This window comes from Zea mays, chromosome 2 (assembly GCF_902167145.1).
Source record: "Zea mays cultivar B73 chromosome 2, Zm-B73-REFERENCE-NAM-5.0, whole genome shotgun sequence".
Taxonomy (NCBI): Eukaryota; Viridiplantae; Streptophyta; class Magnoliopsida; order Poales; family Poaceae; genus Zea; species Zea mays.
Genome location: NC_050097.1, coordinates 93023269 through 93036817, shown reverse-complemented (window position 1 = coordinate 93036817; position 13549 = coordinate 93023269). Strand labels below are relative to the sequence as shown.

Genomic DNA, 13549 nt, shown 5'->3' with positions numbered 1-13549 from the left:
TACTACATTTCCTTCCTTGGAACTGTTTACCATTCCTTGATTACCTGTTTTATTAAAAGGTTTTTCTAATGCTTAGTCCTGCTTAGAAAAACAAATGTTTTGTTTTAAAACAAAAGGTGATGCTTCACAGTGGATGGGATGTTTTCAAAAATAAAACTTGATGGTGGATCCATCATGGCCATGATGGGTTCAACATCAGAAAAGATGTACCTCTGCCAGGTACCACACTTTGGGTTTTTAAATGATAAAGCTGAGACCGGGCGGGTGACTTGCACGAGAAGAGAGTCTCGGTGTAGTGTCTCGGTCTGTGTCGATTAAGGATAGTCTCGATGTAGGCTTGATGATTGAGGGCCTTTTAACTGGTCACATGCCTCATCATGGGTAAGCTTTGCCTCGGGCAGACTAATACCAGAAAGGCCAACACGCAATGGGAGTGGAGAGATGGCGAGAGTAGCGTGTACCCTCCGTGGCAAGAGGCTGGACGGTGGTGTATCTGTGCTCTCGGTTGGCGTGAACCCGGTCTAGTCTTAAGAACCCTGATTTAACTCCGAATTGACCCTTTCCAGATGCGCTAGCCTCGTAATAAAATTGTCCACACTTTAGTAACATTATTTTATCATATAACATGTTATAAAAAATAGTTCACTAATTTGTTCACCCTATGTTTATTGGGTTATCATGTTAATATAGTACTAGGTGAGTGCCCGTGCGTTGCAACGGGAACATATAATACCATGATAATTTATATACAAAATGTGTCTTATATTGTTATAAGAAAATGTTTCATAATCCATTTGTGATCCTGGCCATACATAAATTTTGTTATTTTAATTTAGCTGTTTCACTACTACATTGCAACCATCAGTATCATGCAGACTTCGATATATGCCACGATTTGCATGGTCTCATCATTGGAGAACACGTGCCACACCTGCCGGTAGAAGTTTTCTCGTACATCGTCAGTCATCAGGCACACACCACCATACATGCTTGCTTAAACAAAAAGGCAAGTGTGTGTGTTTGCTAAGAGAATTAAAAACAGGCCGGCACAAAAGCTACCCCGACGATGGCGAGTGGTCATTGTTGTCCATCCTCCTCTGCGTCACCTCCAGCACCAAGATGACACCACAGTCCTTGATATAGTAGTCATCGAACGCGCTCGACATGGCGAGTACCGATGACTCTTGGTTGGGTTGCCAAACGAAGTGCACCCCGGGCTCATCAGCGAGGAAGTACACCTAGTCATTGCACCACTGGATATGCTACTCCTCTACATACATCTTGTTCGAGGACACTAACACAACGTCAACAACGGCCATCGTCCCAGCGCACAAGAATACATGGCCGGTCAGTAGCAACTTATGTGGTAGGTTGGGCTTCAGGTGGATGATGAGCTGGATGGTGTGATGGCGCCGTTGTTGGATGCGGTGCCCAGAACAACCCGAGAGTCGTTGGCGTTGGCAACGACCATGAGGTCCCCCTGCTTGACGATGGACAGCGCAGTGCAGCCGCTCTGGACCGCGTCCAAGCGGCGGCTGCGCCGAAGCTTACCGTACATAGCGGCGCATGCGGCCACGTAGGACTGCTTCCAGAGGTCGAACTAGCAGTCATCAAGCTTCTTCTCGTCGTCGATGAGCAAAACCAACGCGAGCGCCTCCTGCTAGTTGTGTTTGTTCGGTGTTTCCCTGTAAGAAACATGTATTCATCTTTGGCGTTAGTTTATGAAAATGACTCACAAGCCAGATCCATGGAAAAATATTACGAAGAATAAATGTCACACATGCAAAAAAGGAATTTAAGTTGAAAACATTATTCAAACAAAAGAAATTGCATGCAAGGCTACTACTCCCTGCATTCAAAAATATAATTCAAGAATCTCGGTGATACTTATCTACTACTACACATTATGTAAGGGTAGCAGGTGGGCTTCGGGAGATGTAGTAGACGTTTTTACTGTAATAGATGTAGACATAAACACACATGTGGTGTTGTGGTAGCTATGAGCCCATTTGCTTGAGAGGTCGTGGGTTCAAATACCCTTGGAGCCATTTGTGTTTTTTTAATTTAATTTAATTTTAGCTAGACGTGGGAATGGGAATGGGAATGTGGGAATGGGAATGGACTTTGCGCGGAGGGGGAATGAGAAATGCAGAACAAGGAATGAGAATGGCAGGTAATGGTGATAGAACATGAGAATGGGTTGTGCGGGGAGGGGGGAATGGGAAAGGCAGAACACGGAATGAGAATGGCAACTGTGCGGGGAAGGGGGAATGGAACGGCAGAACAGGGAATGGGAATGGCAGAACACGGAATGGCAGCCTACCCCTTACTGCCTTAATAAGTAGTAGAGATTTCAATTCGGAGTATCTATAATTTTACTGGAACATGATTATGTTATGCCTTAGCCTAAAATTGAATAAATTATTTTTATATGTTTCTCCCATGGTTGATAATCAAGTAATGATATAGATTAAAGTTGAGTTAATTATTTATAAAATATTCTCTCATATGATGTGTACTAACCAATTTATAATGTAGTTTAATATTTAAATTACATAGATCCTTTGTAAATCATAAATCCTTAACCATAACTCCGATCTTATTAGTTCTCGAACCCATGATCTCATAGCGACGCGTAGATTATTATTATGCAGTTTATTCTTATGTTTGGTGTGATGTTAATTTTGCCAATACCCTGTTTATTTGTATTGCTACAACTAGCGCGAGGTTACGAATCTTGAAGATCATCTTGGTACCTGGAATTTGAAGTCCCAGGCATGTTGTGCCCTTGATCACTTCTATTTACCCGCTCATGTTTTATTAATCATAATGAACTACATAGGTTAATTTTGATGGGACCCAATAGGTTACCCTATTTGATCATCTTTATACCTTGTTTACCACTGAATTCTTGGGTAGTACCTGGTATTGCTATATGTGGTTTTAGGTATAGAGATACACATTATTCATTATCATACTTTTATTATCAGTTGTTAGTTATTGTTCATGTTAAGATCATTATGTTAATTGGAACATGGAGCGACCACCCGGGAAAAACAGTGCTACCACAAGTGTGGTATGGGACACCCTTGGCTGACTAATTAGGAAAGCTAGTGGAGGACTACCTTACCCAAAAGGGGCAAGGGCAGTAGGGGAGCGATCAGTGTAGGGAGGTCCTTGGGTTGATTTTGCTGCGATGGCGGTCATGCGAGGGATCCCTGCATTAGAGCTTCCTAGAAACTGTAGCGGGTTTTCTAAAGCTAGTGGAACTTTGTAAAGGCCTCGTAGTGGTACCCTGCCTCGCTTCCTTGGTACAGGTGTATGGGGTCCGATCAATCCAGTGGCAAATGGGTAACACGACTTGTGGGTAAAGATGTGCAACCTCTGCAGAGTGTAAAACTGGTATATCAGCCATGCTCACGGTCATGAGCAGCTGGGACCCTCACATGATTAATTTATGGAACTAAATTCACTTTGTCATAAGCATTGCATTGCGAGTGTTGTTATCACTTTTGTTCTACTACTTAATTGGGTTGGTATGTACTTATACTTAGTAATTGCTAATAAATATTTGACCAACTTGAAAAGCAATGCTCAGCTCTAACCATCCTCTTTGGTAAGCCTTACACTTCACGTGAGCTCCCACCTTTGGCGATTTCATACACAGTATTCCCCACACTTGTTGAGCGATGAACGTATGTGAGCTCACTCTTGCTGTCTCACACTCCCCCACAGGTCAAGAACAGGTACCGCAGGATGAGGCGCATGGAGGATGCTGTGACGAGTTCGTGAGAGGTCTAGGTCGTCGTCTCCTAGTCAACATTGGGTTGCTGGATCGTCGTCTCCTTATGATGTAATTATTTATTTATTTTGTACAAAACTCCTATTATATAGTAAAGATGTGGCATTCGTTTCTGTACCATGATTCATCATATGTAGCACACTTGGTGATTATTTCGCGCCTAGGTTTTGGACCCATAAAACCCGGGTGTGACAATATGGCGCATGGTGCATGTGGTCCCGGAGTGGTCACATGGCATGGCATATGACGACACTAGACACATAGACGTAGCTAAGAGGGGAGGTTCCTGGATTGTGATATCCTGGCCCCTAGGATGGTGATGTCCTGGCCCAAGGCTTAATAGAATTAATAGAGTATCCAAACCAACAAGGTGCATCTTCTTTTCCGGAAGCCTATCTCGAAACAACCTCCAAGTTAAGCGTGCTTGGCTTGGAGCAATTTGGGATGGGTGACCGACTGAGAAGTTTTTCTCGGGTGCGCATGAGTGAGGACAAAGTGTGCACAAAAGACCTATGTTGGTCTGTGGGGACAATATATGATCCTAGAGAACTGCCAGGAATAAGTACCACTGGTCCAGGGATTGGACGGGTGTTGCACCCTTAAACACATTCCAATCTAACAAATCTACTTTACTTCATTTACTATTCATGCCTAGGAGTAAATGTAGCATATTCTTAGTTGTATCTTTCCACATATCCATCTCCACCTCTATTCGTCTCTATGTTGTCTAGATCCAACTTAGGTGGCTTACCGATCCCAAGACTGCCCTAGGATCTTACCGTGTCGAGCATGAGCCTAGTTATCTGCTAGGAGGGTGAATACCTTTATGTCTCTTCCTCAGCCTAATTTCTTAACCCAAGATGACTCTACGCCATCCGAGGAAGCCCTGGGTGGCTTGCCGACCCCGGAGCGCCTTAAGATATCTCCCCCTAGGAGTGAGATCTAGGTTTTTGTGATGAGGAAAGCGACCATGCACTATCGCAGACCGTCCGACCACTGTGCACGGTGACACAGAGGAGACTCGCTCCTACAGCGTGGTCGTGGACAATCTGGCCCCGGTGCACGACGACACAAAGGAGACTCGCTCCTGCAGCAAGATCGCGGACCGTTCGGCCCTAGCCACGGGTCGTCCACGCCTTCATAGACAGCACCGGCAGATGATACACTCATATTGTTTGGCCCCGAATTAGAGCAAATAGTACGTTTATTTCTTGACCTAACCATCTGTCCAATAAACATTCTCGTGATCTCAATTATGTTTGAATTACTATCCACGTATGAGTATCGCTGATTGACCGTATGAGGAGTATGACACTAGTAGAAAAAAGCTCAAAACCTATGGTGGGATCTAATTTTTACATGCGGATTCGGTTATCCACCGCTAGTTCTATTTCTACAGGCGGTTCCTTAAGAAAACCATCCGTAGAAATCTACAGGCAGTTCATTAAGAAAACCATCACTAGAAAATTATTTTTATCCTTATTTTTTTTCTGAGTTTTTCAAACGAACCTCGGATGATAAAACTATGAATATAAAAGTTGTAGATTTTGAAAATTTATGAAACTTTGTAGATGACAACTTTTTTATTTGAAATCAATCTGGCTCTCAAAAATTGAATCCAAATTTGTCAAATTCAGAATGTAAGTTTTGCAAACGACCACAGATAGAAAAAGTATCAAAATAAAAATTGTAGAACTTCAAAAGTTATTCAACATTGTAGTTGACAACCCTTTTGTTTCAATTAATTTACGGCTTCAAATAGTTAATTTATATTCAGATAGTTATAATATGTGGGCGACAAAACTGTAGTTTAAGCACAAAGTACGTCATAGGTGAAGTGGTAGAGGAGGCTTAGCTTGAGGGTGAGATATGGGTTCGATTCTCATCCGACGCGTAGCACGCGAATTCTGCACGAAAAATATCATTTAGCATGGAGACGGGCGAGCAATTCCTCCCTGATTAAAATAATTTATTTGCTATTTCTAAACCACTTTTAAGTTTTCTGGAAATGATTTTTGCTGGCGATTTTATTATCTTGACTGCCAGTAAAATTCGAGAGCACAACGGTCAGTAGAAATCGATTTCCACTGCCGGTTCTTAATTATCTTTCATAAAAAATTAATTTTTATTGGCTTTTAGCACCGGCGGTTCTAAAACGCTGGTATAAATAGATTGAGAATTGAACACAGCTACGTGTGAATGAGTATCCTGATATCATGCAAAATACTATCTATAGTCCTGTTTGGTACAGCTGCTGCTCGTTGAAAAAACAGCTTATCTGATAAGCTGGTAAAAAGCAGTTTTTTCTTGTTGTCTGCTTTTAGTTTATTTTGAGAAACAGCTGAACTGATAAGTTGCTGCAGAAGCTGTCTATTTAACAAAACTTCAGCTTAAATTTGTAAAGAAGTTGAAAATAAGCTGTGCCAAACAAAGTCTATGTCTAAGTCTTCACTGATTGACTATGTCTGAGTCTCACTGATTGACCGTCACGGGACTTGGAACCTATTCTGTCTGGCTCAGTAGCCAGTCCTTAAGGCCTGCCATATTTACTGTTTTGCAGCAACGTGCAGCGCTACGTATGCATGCACCCACGATGCGTGTTTCACGGCCGCCATTAGTGCATTCTGCACATCTCGTCAGACGACACTACAGCCCCGCTCTCTGCTACGTACAGAGCGATTATCTCCGTCACGCATGGCTCCAACTACAAGCGTCCGCCCGTACGCGCGCATTTCATTTTTATATTATACTATGTGCTGGTGTGTTGTCACCAGCCGGAGAGCAGCACCTAGCCTACAAAGTACAAAGGGCTGTGGGTTTAAGTGTTTTTGCACTATTTTTTGTGGGCGCCAGACATGAGGAGGATGAATCCGTGGTAGCACCACGTGGCTATATTAGGTTCTTAATAGATAGTAAAAATTTGTTTATTTGTAAATACTAAAATATGTGTGCTCTATTAGTTAGATCCAAATTTCTAGATCAGAGGGGTGTGGGTCGAGTGTTGGTTTCTAGATCGATGGGGTGTTGTTTCGAGTGCTGTTTTTGCACTATTTTTTGTGGGCGCTTGGCGTTGGGAGGGTGAAGCCGTGGTAGCACCAGGTGCGCACATTAGATTATTAATAGATAGTATAATAATATAGATATAGATTTGTGTTTGTATAATACTCCATCCATCTTAAAATATAACTAGTTTTAGATTAATAATATATTAATTAAGTAACATATTTGTTAAGTAACATATGAATGTAGTTTCTATGTATATCTATATTTATTATCATTTGAATGAATATGGACGAAAAATAGTTCGTTAGAAAGAACTATATTTTCAGATAGAAAGAATAATAACCAAAGCTTGGATCGAACATTCTCGTTGCATATCTCAACAATACAATAGCTCTGATATTTTATGTAACAGTCACAAGTCGTTAGAATCGGATATAGATAGGGGTGACAATAGGCTCTAAATTTTATACTATAAAATGTAAGGATCGGACTCTATTTCTATTTTGTTAAACTAAAAATAATTTAGTGCTCTAGCAATGTAGCACCCTAAATCCTAACTGGTAATTTAAGGAAATTCTTTAGAGAAAAAATAATAATAATAATCGTTACTAATAAATAAATTTCTTCCTTTAGAAACCACTCTTTGAACATAATCAAACCTAGGTTTGATTTTCTTACAAAAAAGGAGAGGATCCTTGCATTAATCCTTGCAGTTGATCCTTGGCTCCTTGCAGTTAAGCAGACAGCAGTTGAGGCTATAGCCTGAGCGCTGTCGTGCTGAGCGGCACCACGGCAGAGCCTAGACTGGACGTCGGCGACTCGGCGTCGGTGTCTCGGTGATCGTGTAGCCGTGCAGGATCCAACCGTCTAAGGTAGTAGGGTAGGGACTTGGGGACTGGGGTGCAGCGGCGGCTACCGCTACCGGTTCGCGCGAACGGCGGTTCGTATAATCGTATTCACAAAGTGCGGGTAGTGGCCTGCCTCATGGCCAATGGCCATGGGCCACGCCACCTGAGCGCGCGCTCGAGCCGCGCCTGTGTGGTTGTGTATGTGCGGGACTGCTAGCCGGGGGACCCTAGGGAAAGTGGGGGCCTATAGATCGAGCGCACGGCTCGACCCCCCCCCCCCCCCCCCCCCCCCCGCACGGCACTGGTAGAGGGTCGTGCCTGGTAGGGGAGCCCGATAAACCATGCCGCAACCTGACATGGCACGACGGGAAACGAGTTTGTGCCGGGTCGACACTATGTCCGTGTCGGGGTTGGGCCACCACCCACGCACAGTGTCTAGGCCCTACCCGGCCTGTTTAAAAATGGCCAACACATACAAGGAAAGCATACCACCGCTAGCACTATGTCTGTGCCGGGTTTAAGCCGCCAGGCACAACGTGCGGACCCTGCCCGACCCGTTTAAAATGGCCGGCACTGTAGGCTCGGCTACCAGAAAAGCATACCACCACCATTCTTGGGCCCGCTGTCCCGGATGTGGCATTTGGAATACTTTGGACCCCTCTCCTAGCCCTCCTCCACTTCTCATGAGGTGTGAGTTTTATCTAAATAGATTTTTAACGAGACAATCATTGTAGTAGCTCAAACTTATTAATATTTGATCTATGATGGCCTGACGATGTGATCTGATCTGTGATGATGTGATCTATGATGAGATAATATGTAATCTGAGTTTTTATTGTGGTTTTGATGTGTAATCTGAGATTTTTATTGTGACGTGATATTTATCCGTGAACTGTAGTGTAATCTGTTATTTTAACTGTGATCTATGATCTTGGCTGTACCGAGGGGGCTGATGGCCGGCATGGCACTGACGCGCCAGCGGGTGATCGGGCCGGCACAACACATATTGCTGTAGAGGCGAAATTTTACATAGGAGCAAATTGCTTTAGGTCCCCTTTGCAAACCTCTATATCTGAAGGTAGCAGGATGCAGCTATAGCGGGGCGGGAGATATAGAACCTAGCTCATGTCTATAAATACAGCACACCCCGTCGTCATCTTCAGTCCTCGGACACAAGCAAATAAGAGCAAATCATAGCTGACCGATCCAAACAACACGCCCCCGCTCTCTCCCAGGTCCCTAAGTGAACCACCCTGTCTGGCTAGGCATGGCCTATTGCGCATTTGCTCCATCTGCACCACCTCAATATTCTGAGCTTAAGATGACTCTATACACAAACAAGGAGGTGTATCGTTCTGGGCCAGATCAAAACGGAGTAACCATCACAGAGAGATCAAACATGGGCACAACCTGGGTCTTCTCGTGGCCTGTAGCCGATGGGCCAACACCTGATGCGAACATCGTCGGCCAACTCCAGGGCACTAGTGTTCAAGTAGCCAATACTCCCGTTGTGGTGTACCACTACTCCCTGGGATTAGTGTTCGAGGATAAAAGGTGAGAACTGATGCGCAGACAAAACTAATTTGTATAGTACGTACTTCCACAACCTCTCTCAAGGATCATGTAGTTTATTCATCTTTTCTGTTCTCATTTTTCAAGAAAGAAAGCCTACTCACGGCATTTTTCGCTTTCCTTCAACATACCCCGCGCGCGTGATGATGTATACCTCATTTTTCAAGAAAGAAGCCTACTCATGTACATACATTAATCAGAAAACTGCAAGTAACAAACGTAATTAATGCTGTCATCAACTAAATGATATATAGTATATATATGTTCATGAGAAAACTAGTTTCTTATATTCTGTTGCACAACACGTACAGGTTCAATGGGTCCACACTCCAAATACAAGGGACCTCCCAAATAAATGGCGAGTGGAGCATTGTTGGAGGGACAGGACAACTTACTATGGCAATGGGTACTGTCAAACGCACTGAAGTTGTGTACAAAGACAATACCAGGATCTCAGAACTCAAAATACATGCCTATTTCGCTCCAGTGAATTAAGCCTACTACAACTAGTGTAAGTAAAATACTAGATTAATTATTCACACGAGCAACTATAAAGGCTAGTTTGGAAACCCATTTTCACAAATAATTTTTATTTTCTTAGAAAAATAGAAATCTATTAGAAAAATGGAGTTTCCAAACTAACCGTAAGAATATCTTTGCATTCTCCCTAGTAGATACAAATAGAGATTTTTCTGGGAAAAAACAGAATCCTTTACCTATGTACTTTTTTATTTTGATCTCTAAGCTAGGGGATGTTTAGTTTGAGGAATAACTACATCAAAGATAAAATGGTGCATCATGAGTCTAATCCTTAAATTTGATGGGATTATCCAATTCCTCGTGTTAGTACTAACTAACTATAGAGAATAAGTTGATGATAGATTAAACTCATTCAATTACACAAACCAAACAAAAAAGTGAAGAGTAAGAAGATGATGGACTAACTTATTGCTTAAACCAAACACCCTATAAATAGGGTCACTCACATATTTCGGGTTTCTTGCTTGCTAAAGATGTAAAGCCAGGTCGAGAGTGCACACAATATACATAGACAGATGTTATTCGACGGTGGAAAGATATAGAGCATGACTTTTATTCTAATGGCTTTTCAAATATATAGTGAGAGACAGTTTTATATGCATACATTTATTCCGCTGGTTTCAACTCGAGATATACAGGCATACTGCCTGGATTTACACTGTAAGCAAAATATATTGTGACACATACACTAATATATAGGCAGCGTTATTTACAGTTGATTAATTATGTATACAATATATATAACTTTTACATATTTCATTGATTAATTATGTATACAATATATATAACCTTGTGTAGGTTTATGAGGCTACTGCATCCGATTAACCTCCCCAAGGCGTGAGCTTTATGCAGTCATTTAGCCTGGAGTTTGTATCCGTGTCACCTAGTACTTTACGGTAATAATAAGAGACTGTATCTGTATGTTTCGGTAAACTAGAGTTCTGGTCACCTCTTGTACTCTTTTGTATTTTAATGAAATTTAGAATCCGAGTGTTTCTCTTTTGTACTGATGCATCAGTAGTTGTACATGCATCGGTAGATCGATCTTTTGTTCTTTCTAAGCTGTGATTTGTTGTTGGCCTTCTTGTATAATGGTATATGAAAATACCTTTAGCCGAGCCGGTTAGGTGTTTGAGTAGCACTTCTTAGTGTTAGAGTGTTCATGGGCCTGGCCCATGCATTAGGATTTCTATGTTACCTGTACTGTAGCTAGGGTTAGGGTTTACTGTACCATTATGTACCAGTCACTCTCTCTCTCATGGTATCATCCGCCTAGGTCTCTCCTCTCCCCAGCGCCGCCGCCGCCGCCCCATGGCCGACTGGCCGCGCCTCCCTCCCCCCTCCCCCGCCGCCGGTGCGCCGCCCTCCCTCCTCCCTTTCCCCGCCGCCGATGACGTTTTTCCCCCTCTTCCTCTCTCCTATCGCGCTGCTTTGGCCGCGCCCCCGGTGGCCGCGCACGCGCCCCTCCCCGCCGGCACGCCCTGGTCACCGCCGCCGCTGGCTCCACGGCCGTGCCCCTGCCCTCCGGCGCGCTGCCAGGACGCGCCCTGGTCGCCGCCGTCGCTGGCCCCGCGACCGCGCCCCTCCCCTCCGGCGCTCCGCCAGGACACGCCCTGGACGCCGCCGCCGCTGGCCCCGCGCCCGCCCCACCAACGCCGGGCCCCGCGCCATCGTCCTCCCCTTCGGATCCGGCGCTCGTGCCCATGGTAACCATTTCGCCGCCCCCGACCGCGGCACTGCCCTCGGCACCGGCGCCCGTCTAGTCCCTCGGTAGCGACGCCGCTCCCGGTGCAGCTCTTGCTCCGACAGCCACTATCTTCTCCCCCGACTTCCCCTCCACCGCCTTCTCCCTATCGGATGTCGTCTTCCTTCGCTCTCAACTCCTAGCTCCTGGCTTTCCCCAAATCTCGCTCGGCACGACGGTTGGGGCTCCCGTGCATGACTGCCCTCCGCCGGTGACCGTCTACAGCCAACCCTCCGCCGTCACCTCCTCCCTGCGCGCCCCGCCGGATGACGCTGCCACTCGGGCCGCCGTTGTGGCGGCTCGCCAGCGGGCCGACGACGCCGCCCGTGCTCTTGAGCAGGAGCAGGCGGTTGTTGACGCCATCGAGCGTCAGTACGCCGAGACCTACCGCTGCCTCGCCGGCAAGGGTGTGTCAGATGGTTCTCCCACGTCTGCTCGTCACTGTGCCAACACCTTTGAGTCTGCGCCCACCCTTGCCTCCACTCTTCACGCTTCTCTTCACGCTCAGACGACCGCCCTCACCAGCATCCGGGCCACCGTCACTGACGTTCTCACGCCAGATTCCACTCAGTACCCTCGGTGGCACGACCAGGTCCTTCAGACCCTCCGTCGCTATGCCCTCGCCGACCACGTTCTCTCCCTAGATTCTGACTCGACGGAGGATTGGCTCCTGATGGATGAGGTGGTGCTTTCTTGGATCCATGGCACCATCACGGCCGAACTTCAGGATATCGTTCGTGTTTCGGACGATACGGCTCACCAGATCTGGGGTGCCCTTGAGGCCCAGTTTCTCGGCAACCACCAGACCCGGATTCTGTATCTCGAGACCGCCTTTCACCAGCTTTCTTAGGGCGATCTCTTTGTGGATGAGTACTGCCGCCAGATGAAGATGATGGCGGACACTCTCCGCACCCTCTGGCCCCCATCACCGATGAGGGCATCATGCTCAACCTCCTACGTTGTTTGAGCCCTCGCTTCGATCATTTGACGCCCATCCTCACTCGCATGAAGCTGTTTCCCAACTTTGCAGAGGTGAAGAACGACCTCCTTCTCGAGGAGCTTAGCCTCTCCGCCACTCCGACCTCCGCACTCGCCACGACGCTCTACATCGCGCCTCAGACTGCCCCATCTGACTCCGAGGGGGTTCCTCTTCACCCCACTTCGGCCCCACCGCTAGGGATGGCAGTTGGACCCGTGGGTATGGATACCCGCGGGTTTCGTACCCACCGGATATGGATACGGGTACAAAAACTCACTCATGGGTCCTATTGGCTCGGATACCCGAAATACATCGGGTCGGGTATGAGTAAAATACTTTACCCACGGGTATCCAGTGGACACCCGAAATATCAATATACCTCTTTAAATGTGCTACATCCACTAAAAATGTGCTACATTCACTAGAAAAACTCACTTGCATGTGTTGTTGGTTAATGAATATTAATTTGTGTTGTGTTAACATGCAACTATAATGTAATCGAGACCAATGAGACATTGATAATGTTATAACTGTCATGAACTCATTAAGCTTTTATTCTCTGTACTCAAATTTAAATTTATTGGATGTGATAATTATGAGTTGAGATATTGTATCGACGTGTAGCCAAATATAGTCATTCTCGTGTTGCATTGGTGATTAGATGTAAACTAAAATATTTTATGCATTTATTATAACATTGACCAAATGTTATTTAGTCTACAATAACATATCCACTGGATACCCGATACCCGGTGGATACCCGATGGGCATGGGTACGGGTACAGTTTCTCGCCCGATTGGCTTGGTGGGTATGAATATTTGTAGAAGTCTCGGGTACAATTTCGGGTCGGGTATTATTATACCCGAACAAAACCCGACCCGCTGCCATCCCTACCCACCGCCCTCTAGAGCTCCTCGCCACTACTGTCTCCGGAGGGTCGTGGCTGCGGTCGCAAGAGTGGCCGCGGCGGCCCGTCGGGCGGCCGGAGCAGCTCTCTAGGTGGCTCTCAGTGGCCCTCCCTCTACAACCCGTGGACTGGCACCATTGACATGTGGCCCGG

General features: G+C 45.6%; 1 protein-coding gene across 2 annotated transcripts; it reads left to right on the top strand.

Annotated features, from left to right (window-relative positions):
* Positions 1–8760: 8760 nt before the first annotated feature.
* LOC100283263 (uncharacterized) lies at positions 8761–10988 on the top strand. Of its 2 annotated transcripts, NM_001156165.2 has the most exons (3): positions 8761–9207; positions 9537–9736; positions 10564–10988. In NM_001156165.2, the coding sequence occupies exons 1-2, from the start codon at positions 8921–8923 to the stop codon at positions 9718–9720; spliced, it is 471 nt and encodes a 156-aa protein (NP_001149637.1). In that variant the 5' UTR covers positions 8761–8920; the 3' UTR covers positions 9721–9736; positions 10564–10988. The 2 variants fall into 2 exon arrangements, with proteins under 2 accessions (NP_001149637.1, NP_001399354.1); NM_001412425.1 differs by lacking the exons at positions 9537–9736; positions 10564–10988 and having other exon boundaries at positions 8761–9413.
* The last annotated feature ends 2561 nt before the right edge of the window (positions 10989–13549 follow it).

Coding starts and splice junctions, on each gene's coding strand:
- LOC100283263 (NM_001156165.2), top strand. CDS start 8,921: ATGGCCTATTGCGCATTTGCTCCATCTGCACCACCTCAATATTCTGAG. Junction 9,208..9,536: donor TTAGTGTTCGAGGATAAAAG/GTGAGAACTGAT, acceptor CAACACGTACAG/GTTCAATGGGTCCACACTCC.